Here is a 15,767-nt window from a genome sequence, read left to right as displayed (position 1 = left end):
ACTCAGCCTATTATATCATCAAATGTTGGAGGATTATCAAATCTTGCTACTTGTTGCCTCATTCTTACAAACTATCAATTATCATCAACCGTGCCACCCGAGAAAAAACGAATTAAACGATCCATCTACACACAACCACCAAATTAAATTGATTACATGGACCTTCACCTATTTCCTTACGACTTCTGCATTACCAAACATATAGAAAAACTATATCTTGAAAGCATTATTGAAGAATTTTCAAAAAATAATTTACCCACAATTAACACTTCGAAATCCTACCATGCAAGAGAAACTACACGATAAGAAGGGGTTACCATCGACCACTTACTTGATACAGCACACCTAATCATAGCCGATTCGTAGTCAGTCCACCTATGCAACTCAAATCATACACAAGACCTAACCACTTCAAATCCAACTAAAATAATGGAATCAAGAAAAACTAATTGGTTAGAGTGGATGAGTTACCTTCCCGAAGCAATTTTCCTTCGTTTCCCCTTCGAATCGGGTGAAGGATGGAGTGAATCTATAGGAGGAGGAGTGGGGGCGGCGTCATGGGAGGGAGAGAGCTCAGGTTAGGGCTAGGACGAAAAGGGAGGAAGTGAGGAGGAAGAAAGGAGGGGCTCGACGAGCCCGCTGCGTAATGGGCTAAGTCAGCAGTAAGCTCATCCACCCTGCGCACGCCGCGCTAGCTGGAGCGCCGGTCGCGCCACATGTTTTAGCGCAGCAGCATGGCACGACCAAATGGGCTACTTCTTAGAATTTTAGTTTGACCTTAAAACTTAGATTAAAAAGGGTTAAAATAAAAAAAATCAAGAGTTGTATTTTTTTTTGACAGAGGGAGTAGAACCAACATATATTTATTGATTATTATTGATTCAAAAGCACGATCTCCAAATGAATGGCTGAACGAATCAACGATCCCAGCTCGATCCTGATGCATATTCCATTAGCAATGCCGCTGCTGGTTTGCTCCTTAAGAATCTTGGCCAAGTATATCTTTGAAGGGCCAAGAGAAACTCAAGATTGCAAACCGGCATACACAGTAAAACTCATAGATATTACACAGTTTGACTCCATAGCACTCTGATCATCTGAAGTCAACCACAGAAACGATAACTGGAGCTCTTATTAATTGAGGAGTACTCTAGCGTTGGGAATCAATGGGCTGCTACCAGCAATGCGAAGACCTGCCTAATTCTCAGATCTGCAAACGAAGACACCTTGTTGTATTAGTAGTCCCGTGTCATCTCTCTATATCTTGGCCTGCTTGATCTTCTTGTCCAGATTGTCGCACAAACTGCCCACGGACCCGTGGCCGCTGCTCAGCTAGTCTCTTCCTGCTTTGGTAGCGAACCTGCAAATAGGCGGACAAGACCATTAGAAGATAACGGTCCAATGCAAATTTCATTCAGGCCAGCAGTCAGGAAAAATGAAACAACATCAATGTGCAATCTTGTAAAAAGATGCAGTCAGAAAACAGAAATTCGACTTATTTCAGTGATCTTGTGCTGGCATTATCAAAATCAGGGCATACTTGGAAGCAGCCAGCAATTTTTTTCTCCTCTGAAGGTAGAGGTTAGTTATAATCAATTCCATATTTTATGATAATATTTATGCAAACCATTTGGATAGCATTACAAGTCTTTCTCGCTGTACTCAGTGGAATTCGCAGGGCCCTTCCACTATATTACTGATTTTAGGACTTACTGCTACAACAGGCATGTAACTGAAAGCAGGCTACCTTTTTACCGAAGTTCCGATCTTTCCGCTTCAGTCTGAATTTGTTCAATGCAGCTTCACGTTGAGGGAACCGATTCTGATAAGTGCCATTGCCACTTCCACTTCCACTGCCACCTCCAGCCACATTTTTGCTCATAGTGCCATTAACACTCTCCATGTTTGGTCTTGCAATGTTGGGACCAGCACTACTTCCATTCTGCCCATTGGACCCATTATGACCACCTGAGACAGCCCCATTCACACTGTAGTTTGCAGCGTGTCCTTCAACAGGAGGATCAAACACATTGGATGAACCACACTGAGCATCTGATGATCCACGGTCAATTGATGGCTGTTGCTGTGTCATAACATGGAGGTAATAATGGACGTGATGATGATGTTGCACGCAGCTTTGTGGTACCTCTGCTGGGTGGCCCACTTTCACTGCATTGGAAATTCCTTCATCAGTTTTGTCTTTCCCAACTACATTAGCTGGTGATATCTGATGCGGCATAGGATGTTGATTAGATTTTACAGCTGACGGTGATGTTACTCTCTCCCTGTTACCCGAAGGCTTGGCGACAACATTCTTTGTACTGGAGCCCATGTCATTATTGTTGCTACTGCCATTAGAGCCCTGCTTTATTGGAGCAGCATCTGAATTTGACTTCATCTTGCAGGTAGAGTCCGTTTTAACAGCCTCAGAACTGTTATCTTGTGGTGAAGAGCTTTCCCCAAATCCTGCTCCACCTTGATTGGAAGCCACAGATGTATGGTACCTTGCATAATCAGAAAGAGTTAGCATGCAACTTACTATTATGTTCATAATCTAGTAATGACACTGATATTATGTTTTGCACCTGGTGAAGGCTGACAGATCTGATCTTCTCAAAATATTCCACTCATCATGGATTTCCGTTGTAGCTCCATTTGTTTTCAATCTCTTCAAACCCAACTCATGGGGTGTCACTTCGATATGAGAATCATGATCCTTATCATTTCCAACGGGCATCTTGGCAGGGCAATCAGGTGCATCAGCAACTTGTACTGCTTGTTGGCCCTCTGTGTTTCTGGCTATCGAGCTAATCAAATCAGCAGTTTCAGTATTTGGTTCACTCAGCATGTTTGTGCAGTCATCTTCTTCCATCACTTTCTTTTTAGATTTGCATTGGGGAATGTGAACCTCATGCCGTTTTTCTGTTGGATTAACAGAAGTATCATTGAGAGATGATTGATATTCTGCAGTCGAATTCCTAGGAGCACCTATCTCTAAGTATTTCCCCATAGATTCATCTGCAAAAACGTGGAATTTGGTTGAATAAGACAGTAGTGCGAAGTATGAACTGTGGAGAGGTTTGCTTCTTCCATACGATGGATGTTGTGGAGCATATGATAATGATACCTTTATTCTCCTTTTGTTTCTTGCTGTTCCTTTTATTTGCAGCTGGTAACCACTTATTACTGCATATCTCTGATTTGGGGTGAATTACTTGTGCACATGTACTATCAGGTGGATCAGCTAGTTGATCAGGAGACATTTGTTGTGGACTGTCAATCTCCACAGCACGCTTTGTCCATGAACTCTGCATTTTAGAACATATTGTGCACATGATAATACAACAACATAAAAATACTACACATAGAGAATGTTAACAGACAATATATTACTTCTCCAAGAAATAAAGGTTACCACCAAGTGCGTCGATTTTAATGCAAATGATAAATAAATTTAGTTTCCTACTTTAACTGTGGCATGTAAATTGGTTATTTAATATCATATATCCAGATATATCACAGAACAAATAACTTTATGACCTAATTTGTGATGATATATGAACTTTGTTCTAAGTAGTATTCTACTACTAAACTTTATTTTGTATATATGGTTACCTATCCATCCAAATCCAACTTCATATGTAAGAATAAGAAATGAACTATCAAGTGGTAATTAATGAACACATACTTGAGTGCCGCTGCCATTATCACTTCCATCCCTAGCATTGAGTCCGACACTCAAGTCGTCATCTTCTTCATCGTCATTTTCGTCATCATCATGACTGCTGGCACTGTTGTTCTCATACTCGTCACCAGTATTTGGTTTGGCACACTTTTGTGTCTGGATGCCACTTTCACTTCCACTGCCACTGGACTGAGTACCAAAGAGGCAAATCTAATTATGAGTAATCACAAAGAAAACCGAGAGCGAAAAGTAGAGTCAAAGAAACTATGCATCATGGTTCTGCGAAATTAATATCCAACAAAAAGGCTAGAACAAAAAGAAACAGCTTACACTGTGGCATCGCCTCCAAACATGCTGCCAAAGGTTCTTAAGCTCATTCTTACGTAGTGGCTTTACTAAGAAGTCAACTGCACCCTTTGACAAACACTTAAACACCATACTCATAGAGTCATTCGAAGACATCACTGCATGCAAACCACATCAGTGTAGCAGCTAAAAGTATTTAAACTAAATAATTAACATGACAACATTTCATGTGCACTAGAGGAGTTGAGGAAAGCTACTTACTAATCACAGGAATGTCCTTGCAAACTTTGTGACTTGTGATTTTGCTAAGCAGACCGATGCCAGATAGACAAGGCATGAAAACCTCAGTCAATACAAGGTCAATGTTGTTCTGCAGATCTTCAAGATGTTGCCATGCATGTAAACCATTTTCTGCAGGGATAACTGAAATGGAAGGAGATAAATTGCTGTCAAAACATTGAAACAACTAAAATTCTCCAATTGTAGATATTGATAGATAAAATCTTCCACTGCTCATGATTAACAACCAAACATGATTCAAGGGATAGAACATAGAATAAAATGGATTGGCCATGTTAACAAATACATCAAGGATACAGTTTATGTTTTCAATATCCATGAAATTTTCTTGAAGAATGTAGGTATTATTTATCCAAAATCCATACCACAGGAACTGGTGGTTACCAGTGTAACAAACTAGTCCGGGAGCAGTGCACTGCTAACTTTGGTACAGTGGGAGGGCGCGTAGAAATAAGACAGTGGCAGGCACATAGTTCAAGTTTAATCATAGTCAAACCACTCTATATGCTTTTGGTCATTAGCAAGACAAAAACAAAGTTCCACGATCAACTATAAGAACTTAATGCAACATAACAGAAAGCAGCTGCATAGATGCTACTAATTTATTAGTTAATTACATGCATTTCACTTGTCATATATATCACACCAAGCCATGCTTTGATATACCAGACTTCTCATGCTTTGCTTCCAGTCAAGGGCTAATTGATTTCTCTAGAGCTAGTTCTAGTTGTGTACCTACTTCTCCTAATGAAATAAACAAACTAACAAAATGACATCCAATAAAAGAGTATTATTTTCTGCTGTCAAATAGAAAATAGTTTACATTTGCATTGTTAATTAGAAAAGCTGATGCTAATATGATAGAAGAGGGAAAGCTACTTGCAGATGAAAGTACAGCCCCCCAACCCCACCCCCCCCCCCCCCCAAAAAAACCCTCTTCCTCCAACATGCACACACAAAACAAAAGAAACTGAGATAAAGCTGGAAAATGAGATCGGAATGTCCCATTGTTGCAGCTGTTCCACCCAGGTGATCACGAGCAAAGATGTGAAAAGAGTGCAATATATATTCCAAGTTCACAATTCTTGTATGTTAGAATTTTCTAAGAGACAAAATGCAGTATATCTAAGTACAAAACATAGTTACTTATTGCTTATAACAAGTGGATTATACCACAAAGGAACATGATGTCAGTCCAATTAGTAAACAATAATTTATATGTTTGCTAGGAATATGTGGTGTTAAGCTAGAGTTGATATTAATCCAACTTTTCACACAGGTCGAGTTTCAGCTTATCACTAACTTCTACTGGTAAGTTATACAATGTGCATCCTCAACCTTCCACGTCACATAATGCTAACTATATATACAATTGGTAGCAAAGTTCAAGATGGAAATAAAAAATATACATTGAAAAATTAGGTGAATACCATCACAAAGATGCCAATATTGGGCAATACCATTGGATGTGAGCATTACATGTGGGCCATGGGGCCACATGTTATAGCCATACCGATCACCAATGCCATTTTTCAAATCCACCCAGAAAGAAATGTCCTGGTGAACTTGATCATATAAAACTCCAAAAATATTTTCACAAGCCCCGTTTGATTTTAGCCACCTACCATGAGGATATGTGATTAAATTGACAGCTGATGATTTTCCATAATGGAATTCCAGGAAAAGCCATACAACAATGCTCATGATACAAGCAGTGGACAAATGTCAACAGAAGTCACACCATCTCTGCAAATGGCACCATCAGCAATGGCAACATGCCCTATGTGATCTAGTTACAGGTTTGGGAGCAAGTATTGGGCCTGGGCCTGCATCTCCCATTTTAAGGGCTACCCGATACTCAGTCCGTAATTTAGGACAGGAAAAGGGAATTCATAATATACTACAGGTGATTGTGATTTGATGATCAAGTCATGATCCAATGAAGTTGATGGATAAGATCTTAGTTCATAAAACTTTTCATGAGAAAATGTTAGTACTCCCATTGCTTATTTTCGAAAAGGAAGCATGCAAAAGCCAGTTAGTTAGTCCATTGAATTGACTTAAGATGTTGGACAAGGGGGTATTGTTGGCTGAAGCCTGCAGGTAACGGCGTAACGCCTAGGGACACACTATTTTTCTTTGGTACATACTAACTAGTAAAAAATACAATAAGGCATTAAGTAATGTATCCAACATCACATGTAAATGACTGAAATAATTATAGCCCCTCGACGACCATCACCTTCCAGCTTCGAGCATTTAAAATTCGCCCATGATTTGACACTCTTAATCTTGATCCCTAGTCAATTGTTAAAATGCAAATAGCCTGGTCTAATAAACAGCAAAAGAAATTTCACTGGCCCACCACGAGAGGCCCAGGAGATGACACGTGTCACTTATGTAATACAGTACTCCAGGTCACATTACGTGTTGTGGCACAGGGTGGCAATGTCACAGCCTACCTGCTGTGTACCATACTGCAAGTCTGCAATGCCCCACCCATCATGCTCCCAATTCACAGCAGGTTGCCCAGCAGAGAACTCACTCCAGACTTGGAACTGAGGCAGGTGGTCTGCCATCGTATGGGATCAGTGTATACCTAAGATGCTATGGGGTTGTATTAGATGAGACATACCACCTCTCAGGCCTGCCTTAGTAGTGGGAGAGGGGACCATTTTGCAATTTCTAGCAGGAGGAAACCATTTTAGTTTAAACATGGGAAGAGGGGGCTAGATGAGCCAAATGCAGTCCCCGTCGTACCTACATGGCATTCCATGCATAAACATATATAGAGATTAACCATGCATACCACACCCATCGATTGATGCACCTAGACAGTTACATTCACCATTGCACCTTCTTTCGCTAAGGAACATTGATATGCCAGTTAATTGTTGGATATAGAAATTATATCATGGTGATATTCAAGATGTGGTTGATTTTAGAAGTGCCATGTAAAAACATACTTATTTACAGAAGCATCATACACAAAGTATAAACAACCCAGGTGATTTCCAAGAACCCCTTCACTCCAATTATTTGAAGAAAAAAATCCCACATTGGTCCTAGAAAAGAGGGACATCCAAAGCAAAGTCTTTCATTTCAAAAAAAAAAGCAAAGTCTCTCATTAAATGAGGAAAGAAAGAGATCGACATAGCTTATTTACTCACTAGGCTATATGTATACAGATACTGCAACGAGCAATTGCATAACAAACACAAATTTTAATAACAAGCAATGCCAATCTACATCCTACACGTTTTTTTAGAACAGATTGCAACATGGCTAGTTCGAGTACAACATAAATCCAGGCTGGAAATATCAACTTTGTTTACTATCTAGTAGAAGGTATAGAACCAAGTATGTGACCAAATTTAATCAAATGAAATTATCTTTGTCATTTGCAGTGAATACCTTCATAGCAGCACTTACGGAGCAGGGCACTGACCACCTGACGAGTGGAGTCATCGATCTCCACCAGCAAGACTCTCAGTGTCTTCACAGGGAGGAACCTCTCCCACTGAATGGTCTGTCCCTGTTGGTCCTTCTGCTCATCCACCTGCTGTGCGCCTGGTGGCCCGCTGTGCCCATTGGGTAAGTCATCTTCCTTTTCCCTCCATTCATCCGCATCAGCCTCGGCCCCATGGTAGCCATTCGCTGTGGCGCCATTTGCGATCCCCCTCACATCCTTGTGGGAAGGCCCGTCCGTGCCAGCTTGGCAGGTGCTACCCATTTAACCTGATTCAAAGAGCGAGAGCGCAGCAGTGGTTTGTGCAACTAGAGGGAGTTCACAGATGGTGGAGCACTTCCTATGTCGGCGTCAGAAATGCATATGCTGAATCCAACAACGAATCTGCAAGGAAAACATACAGGAATCAAAGACCAATCCGTCCTGAACATAAGACATGCTCAGAATAAGCTTCTATTCTACAGTATGGTCAGGGAGGACTACTTGTAGCCGGGCTAGAAGAAATTTTCCTTAACCCATGTGCTCTGTGTCTGTGACGCCCAAATTCAGTTGCTTCCAATTCCTGAGAATCGTTAAGCAGCTCGTTAAGATTACAGAAAATACCCGTACAATACAGGGATTTGAAAAAGTAAGAAACTAAGGATTCGCGGAGGTTACAAATTTGGTATGAATTGACAGAACGTCAGAAGCAGCAGTCTCCCTTCAATCCCACTAATACACCGCCCTTGGGAGCTAAATATAGAAAAAAAAAAGGATACACCTCGTCAGACCAAACCTAGCAGGAAAAGTTAGTAAAGCAAACAGCACACTTCGAACTTGTCTCGACCGAGGAAACAGCAGCACCTCCGAGCCGCTCCACTCGAGGAAACGGACTTGCCGAGATCCACCAGATACGAGCCTCCGGGACTTTGCCGTACAGACAACCCCCAAAACCAGCTAAATTCGAAGGGGAGAAAATCTCAACAGCAAAAAAGAGGCTCAACGCGGTTGAATTTGCGAGCTAGCTCTCGGTAGCCACAGCAAAAGGGCGACGCGCACCTTGCGGGGACTCAGGACGCGGAGTCGTAGCCCTGCGGCGACGAAGTGGGGCCAGTGGCATGGGCTGCGCGCTCCTCCGAGAGACCCGGCCGCGTGGAACCTACGCTCGTGTGGAAACGAGGACGAGCAGAGCGTGACGGCGAGCGGGTCCAAATGGCGGAGGCGACGCGGGTGGTGTGATGGCGAGCGAGAGGGGAGAGGCAGGCGGTAGATAACGGGGGAGGGGAAGAGGCCGCCGTGACGTGGAGCAAGTGGAGGTGAGCAGGGGGTGGGGGCGGGGCCCGCAACCACCCCGAGATCCGACGAGATCTAAAGCCGCGCGCTCCCTGCTGCCCCCGTATCCGCAGATCGCCCGCGCCCACGTGGAGCGGCGCGCGCGGGTCCGCTGTGGCTGGGAGTCTCTGAGTGGTGGGGCTGCAGAAGTCAAGCGGGCCCGCAACGTCGGTGGGTTAGGGTGGGTATGTGGGGCTGGGCGTGGGTCCGGGGAGTGCTGGGGCCCACGGCTCGGAGGGAAAGATCGTCACGGCGGGGGGCTTAACGGCGTTTAAGCGGGACCTGGAGAGCGATTTGGGAGCTAGAGCACTCCTCCATCTTCGCTGGCTTTTGTTTCCAGGTCTGGCTAGTGGCAGAGTGGGAGGTGATCAAGAGCTTTTCCAATTAAGTCGAATATAAATCTCATCACCGGACTAAACTTTGCTGCTTTCGGAAAAAAAGGTAAACTTTTCCAATTTAAGATGTTCTCCATTGTATTTCAAATTTTTATTTTACCAATGCTTACATCCAGCCATGCTGCAACGGGTAGAAAAGCCGAAGAATCGATCGAATTAAAGCCACGCAACTTTTATTTTCGGACAAAACCATGTCACGGAAGCTTGCTGTCGTATGTGTTTGCTAGCTGTGATTTGTGAGCTCGTGTGACCCACTCGTACGTGTTAGCGGTTGTCATTAGCAGGACGGCCGATGGGTTTGGTTTGAGTAACCGAGTTCCCATCCCCTTTTCCCTCGTTTGTTTAAGCTGAGAGATGGTGACGGCAGCCCGCACGGAACGTGGCTAGAACGTTCTAGAGGCCGAAGGGTGCTTCTAATGACTTGATTGCCTTTGGTGAGGACGGGAAGAGACTTGATTACGTGTTAAACTAATCTCCCGCGGCGGTCACTATGTTCAATTAACTAAGGATTTGCTTGTGGCGCCACCGAACATCGCCTGTTGCTTTCCCTTCTACCTGATCACAGTAGCGATGGTTGGCCCAAATTTGCCCAAGAGTGCTTCACAGACGCTTTGCAGCGTCTATTTGGTCCGGAAAGCCGCAGCGAATAGGTGTGGCCGTTGAGGTGTGTTCATCGGGCTGTGAAAAAGGACAGGTTCCATAACAACCTGAATATGAATAGATGTAAGGGTTCAATTTTAATTCCTTGTTGGAAGGATGATAAATTCAGCGATTCAAGCCCACGCTTTGTCCTCAAAGGCGCCAACGAACTGTGGTTGAGAAATTTTCTCGAAAGACGCCCGCCGTCCAGGAATTACAAGCAAGTTTTCAAAGTTCAGCTCGAGGCGTGACCCGATCAACCAACACGACCGCCGTAGAATATTTGTCACGTTGCGTGCCGGACTCGGTGAGCCCGCTCACTGGATGGTCCGCTGCGCTCTGACGGGGACTCGCACCTCGTCCGCCCGCGCGCCTCGGGCGGGTCAGCTCGCTCGGTCGCATCTCGCATGGCCGAAAGGCTCGTGCCACCGCGCACCTCCTCCGTGCGCATGACGTCAGTTACATCAGACCACCGCTGATCATTCCAAGTCCGATCGAGGCTAATCGGCCCGTTCGCTTCAGCTTATTCAGCCGGCTTATCAGCCACCAAACAGTGTTTTCCTCTCACAACAAATCAGCCGTTTCAGCTTTTCAGCCGACTTATAAGCTGAAGCGAACAGGTCCAATGATCCCGTAGGATCCCGGCGGCGCCCGTGAGGGTCTCGCGGCGTGCCGGCTCGCCGGAGACTTGGATGGTTTGATCTCTGATGGCCCAGGTAGGCACCAATCAGCCGATCTGGCGGCCTTACGGTTACTGCCTCATTAGCTTGGCAATACTCAGCCTGGCCGCCAGCTGGGAATTCAAAGCACAGCTGTAGCAGGAATATGCCTTTGGCCAGCCGCGTATCCAGATTCTTGTGCCTCCCGCAGAAAGGCTCTTTTCCGTAGCTCCCTGCCTCTGAAAACGGGCGGCGCGTAGATAAGGGACACCCGCAATGACCAGTTGCAAGATCAGAAATGAGAAGAAGAAGAAAAAATAGGCTGCACCTAAATTTTGTGCCCCGGACTCTTTGAGCGGCTGAACTGTTTCTTATAAAATCTCCAATTTCTCCACGTTAAAAAAAGGGGTCCAACTTCAACTAACTTTCGTCATGTAGTTGAGGCCACCAGGAAGGGAAAATAGAAAAGGCAAAAAAACTCCCACGCCCCAAGCCCAACCATCATTCTATTCTCGTCCTACCTTTTGAGCTAGATAGACAGAATCGTCCAAAGAGCCAATGGAGCTCGAGGTACATATTCTGGGCCCTGGGGGGCATCGGTCACCTTTCCACACGTCATCGGCTGTGCACGTTCGTGCAAAGGCCAGGACAGTGATCCAGTCGGCGCCAGGAGCAAGCACCTCCGAAAAAGGAGAGCGGAACGACAAGCATCTCTCGGTCCACAGAGCTCGTCTCCTCTGCTGGCCACAATGAGCCCCGGCCATACCATTTCCCATTGTACACACTAGTATACTACTACATTTGGAGCTCGGCAACAAACCTGCAAGGAAACAACAGCGCGGTGAATCATCGTGCCTGACAAGGGATTTCCGCGCTCACTCACCTCCCCAGGTCGACGCGACCAAAGAAACAGTTCGGCGCGGGTGCACGCCGAGAGCGGTCGCGTCGACCGCGGGGGGTGGCCGGCATCATCAGATCGATTCTGTTCTGGGGGGCAGGCAGCACCAACCCCCTTTCCCTTATCCCTCCGGTGTGTGGCCGCGGGCCGAGCCTTTCCTGCGTGCGATCCCCCATCCCCCCCCCCCCGGGGAGCCGGCTACGCCTGCGGCCGATTCGTCTTCACGTGGCCGCGGGGGAATGTGGCGCTGTCCAGGGGTAGCGGTAGGGATCGAGGAGGGGGACGCACGCACGGCGGAAGGAAGGGGGCCTTCGTTTTCCGTTCCCGGAGAGGAGATTGTGGCGTCAGCGACCAGGAGCAGGAATCCAGGATAGACTGTAGTCTGCAGACCAATGGCTGGCTGGATATAGATCTGTAGTCTGTGTTCGGATCACGGCGCCAAGCTTCGCATCTCTCTACGTGATCCCCAAATTGCAGAATGCTTTTGCTCGCTTCATCTGATGCGGATGATTCATTTTTTTTTAAAAAAAAGAATAGAGTGCCCTAATCTGTTTTTCAACCTGAGGTGAAAGTGAAACAGGTCTATCATACGTACTTCTGCAAGTTTAGCCCCGGTGCTCGTCCTCAGAGCCCAAGCTAACGTACTCCACAACCGACCACGCGCCTTCACGTTCCTTCTTCGTCCTAATCGGCATCGCCGCCTCTTCACAAGCTGCGCCGCACTGCCGCCACGACCGCCGACGCGCGCTGGCTTTTGCAGTATATTCACCACCTCCGCGCGTTCGCGCACGAGCCGCCTATGCTGCGTCTTACCGACGCCCGCCGCGTCGCCACCAGGTCTAGCCGCGCACGCGCGCAACGCCACCTATGGCGTCCCGGCGCCGTTCTCGTCGTCCTGCATGACGCTCGCGGCTCGCGCCTGGACGCCTGGTGTACCTGATTATGAATTTTCTGATACTTTTGGGTAGTAGAGCAAGCCTACCTTCGTGCAAGCTAAAAAGATGCAACTATGCAAGTGGGTTGTCCGCAAGCCCACAAATATGTCATTTTTTTTGGCGGGTTTGCTCACATGATGCCCAGATATATCACCAGCACCAGCACATGAATATTATGGTCTACATTATCATCCTATAAAAGTAAGATGTTCTTCATTTTCAGACCTGATAAACGAAAGAGTACGAAACGCGTAAGCATCAACTGGGCAAGGATTAAACCATGGAAAAATGGAACTACGGACAATTTAACTCTTTGAAGAGACGACAAAGCAAGAATGGATGAAAAGTGAAACCATGACTCTGCGACATGCTTAGGTGCTACATTAGTCATTAATGGGAAGTACACTGTGTATGAAAACAGACTACGAGCACATAACGGAAAAACTACAATCTCACAACTTTATCACACCAAGTCCCAAAGAATGTTACTCTCTCCGTCCCAAATTATAGGTCGTTTTGGGTTTTCTAGGTAATATAGTGTATGTCTAGATGCATATAAACACCTATGAACCTAGAAAAGCCAAAACGATCTATAATTTGAAACGGAGGGAGTACCATGGAACTGAAGCATATTTCATTTGATGACTGACTAACTGCTGAGTTCTACATGGAACAAACAGATATTTATCTGGATAGCACTAATGTTTTAACTGACTGACAGCATCTCATATTTTCACTGCCAGAACAAACATGAAACATGCATTAACTTACTACAGTAGATCTGAAGTGCCTAATCGTTTGATGATTAAAAAATCCACCTAAATCAATGACAAACCAGGTTGATTACTTAAGTCACTAGAAGGTATTTTGGATGTAAATACATAACAGAACCAAAGTATCAGGATCAAAACAGCGAGACGTACTCAATAGTTTCTCATACCAGAACACAACATCCACATGAATAACCTGTTGGATTTCAAACTTGTTGCCATCGAGTAAGCTTTTCATTGTAACTCAGAAAAAATTCTGCAGGCAGCATCCACATCCATTGTGCGGTTGACATCCCCATACCTATGCACTTCTGCAACTTCCACACCAATAACAAAAACTTTAACAATACCCCTTCAACACAAAGGGTGCACTTGGTTGTCACAGTGATGCATATATTACGGTTCATCAACCAAGGTATTATGAGGTCAAATCCTGGAAAATACACAATTAAAATGACCTAACAGACCACTCTAGTTGCACTCAAGCCATGGACCATAGCCACAAGCCAGGTCTTATACCATTGGGCTAGTTCATTTTAATACAACTATTGGGATTTTGTGTAAATCAACTTTTCCGTGTTATTTAACAAGTGAATGTTAATGCAGTAAGCATATTGTGTATATCACTGCCAAATTGATGCTTAGTCAAGTTTCACAGTAAAAAAGAGGGAAGTTACACGACAACTCATAAGAATTTCCAACTATAGTTCTGTTGCTACCACAAACTGGATGGTTGAGTTGTTGTAAAATTGCAGCCGTGACAAACATCCCAATGCGTCTTAAGTATTAGCACGACGTTGTTGCTTTTCAAAGTTTTCTTTCTGAGCTTCAGAGAGATTTTTCACTCTTAATTGAAAAGACAATGGCAGCTGATGGTACCACAGCATTTCAGCTTCCTGACTGAAAATAGTTTCGATCCTACAATCAGAGTATGACACATGAACTCTGGAGCTTCCAAAAGTTTTTCTGGGTAATGTAGGGGTGCTGGGTTTGCTAGTGAATTTGCAATCTTCTAGCCAAGCCAGATTTTGGCCACCAAATTGGTGGCCCGGGATTTGGCCAACTGTGGCCACCAAAATGAACTAAGATGGCTACCGAGCCAAATTTTGGCACCCAACCAAATGGTGACCAAAATTTGGTTTGACTAGCTTGGACACACAATGGCACCAAGCCAAACATACCGATTCATAAAAGAGTCAACACATGGAGTTAAATTGCTGAATCATATTTTCACTGGTACAGTAACACAGTCAATGGAGTTGTTTTTCACAGAAATCAATTGCCAAATATTCAGCATTACCTAGTCACAGTCCAAACCTCATATATGACCTTATACTGATTCCTAAACCATGAGACTTGCAAGCAGGAAATGCTACTAATACACTCAGACTCAGCAGTATGCCACTATCAGGAAATTCAGGCAACACATTGTAAAATGGAAAATTGTGATTCAATTCAAATGTGATTGGGAGCAAGTAAAGGTACAAGGAAATCTACAACAGAAGGGAGGGCGAGAGATGACAACCATTTCGCAACCGCGCTATGCAGAGCCAGCCTCCTCCTCGAGCTTACGCACGTAGGCGGAGAGCACCGCGACGACGTCCCTGGCGGGCGCCTGCAACGTGGTGACGAGGGACGTGGCGGGCCCCTGCAGCGCGCCGAGCAGCTGGGCGTACACCTCGGCGCGGCTGGGCATGGTCTCGAGCGCCTTGAAGTCGCCAGGCCCGTAGAACTTGCCCTCGAAGACGGCGCCAACGAAGTCGTTGGTCTCCTCGACGCGCTCCTCCTTCTGGAAGGCGCGGTAAGGCTTGAGCGCGGTGGGGACCTCCTCGGTGTGGACAAAGAGCCAAGCGTTCATGCCCTTCATGCACGGCTTGAGCGCCTCCCAGGGGGTGCCCTCGATGGCCTTCCCCACCAGCGTGTTCTTCGCCACCAGCAGGCTGCAGGTCTCCGGGAGCGCGTCGCGGATGCCCTGCAGCTGCTTCACCGTCAGGCCCTCGTACTTGATGCCCGCCAGGAGGTAGCACCCCTCCAGCTGCTCGCGGACGGCGGCCACCGTCTCCTCCTTGCGGCCACGGGTGATGGCCGCGCGGATGGTGGAGGTGCGGGGGCGCGGGTGCGGGCGGAGCGAGGCGGCGGTGGACAGGGTTCGGAATGCGGGGAGCGGCTTAGCGGTCGGGAGCGTGGTGGGGAGGAACGAGGTCTCCATCGTGGGGGGCGGGCGGGCGGGCGCCGGAGCAACGGCGGGTTGTGTTTGGGCGCGGGGACGGACGGCGGAGGAAGGAGAAAGAGTGGAGAGCCCAGAGCTTATCCGTGAGTGAGAAGATGAGAGTGTTCTCGTGGACTTGGTCTACGAGACCTTTGGATTGTATGGGGCCGAGCGCTCAGTGGCTCGATCAG

General features: G+C 46.0%; 2 protein-coding genes across 7 annotated transcripts; both read right to left on the bottom strand.

Annotated features, from left to right (window-relative positions):
* Positions 1 to 901: 901 nt before the first annotated feature.
* Positions 902 to 8,986, bottom strand: LOC101754198 (two-component response regulator-like PRR73). 6 transcript variants are annotated; one of them, XM_004984747.3, is made up of 12 exons: positions 8,799 to 8,986; positions 8,604 to 8,696; positions 8,418 to 8,492; positions 8,244 to 8,322; positions 7,706 to 8,144; positions 4,253 to 4,414; positions 4,016 to 4,149; positions 3,689 to 3,874; positions 3,128 to 3,308; positions 2,586 to 3,018; positions 1,748 to 2,504; positions 902 to 1,360 (listed from the first exon to the last, which is right to left on the bottom strand). In XM_004984747.3, exons 5-12 carry the CDS (start codon positions 8,022 to 8,024, stop codon positions 1,250 to 1,252), a joined length of 2,283 nt encoding a protein of 760 aa, XP_004984804.1. In that variant the 5' UTR covers positions 8,025 to 8,144; positions 8,244 to 8,322; positions 8,418 to 8,492; positions 8,604 to 8,696; positions 8,799 to 8,986; the 3' UTR covers positions 902 to 1,249. The 6 variants fall into 6 exon arrangements, with proteins under 6 accessions (XP_004984804.1, XP_004984803.1, XP_004984805.1 ...); XM_004984746.3 differs by having other exon boundaries at positions 8,604 to 8,986; XM_004984748.3 differs by lacking the exon at positions 8,604 to 8,696.
* A 5,590-nt stretch (positions 8,987 to 14,576) lies between these two features.
* LOC101756224 (50S ribosomal protein L10, chloroplastic) lies at positions 14,577 to 15,657 on the bottom strand. Its single transcript, XM_004984753.4, has one exon. The coding sequence runs from the start codon at positions 15,574 to 15,576 to the stop codon at positions 14,908 to 14,910; it is 669 nt and encodes a 222-aa protein (XP_004984810.1). The 5' UTR covers positions 15,577 to 15,657; the 3' UTR covers positions 14,577 to 14,907.
* Between the last annotated feature and the right edge of the window lie 110 nt (positions 15,658 to 15,767).

Source organism: Setaria italica, chromosome IX, assembly GCF_000263155.2.
Source record: "Setaria italica strain Yugu1 chromosome IX, Setaria_italica_v2.0, whole genome shotgun sequence".
Classification (NCBI taxonomy): Eukaryota; Viridiplantae; Streptophyta; class Magnoliopsida; order Poales; family Poaceae; genus Setaria; species Setaria italica.
This window is presented reverse-complemented; position numbering and strand designations above follow the sequence as displayed.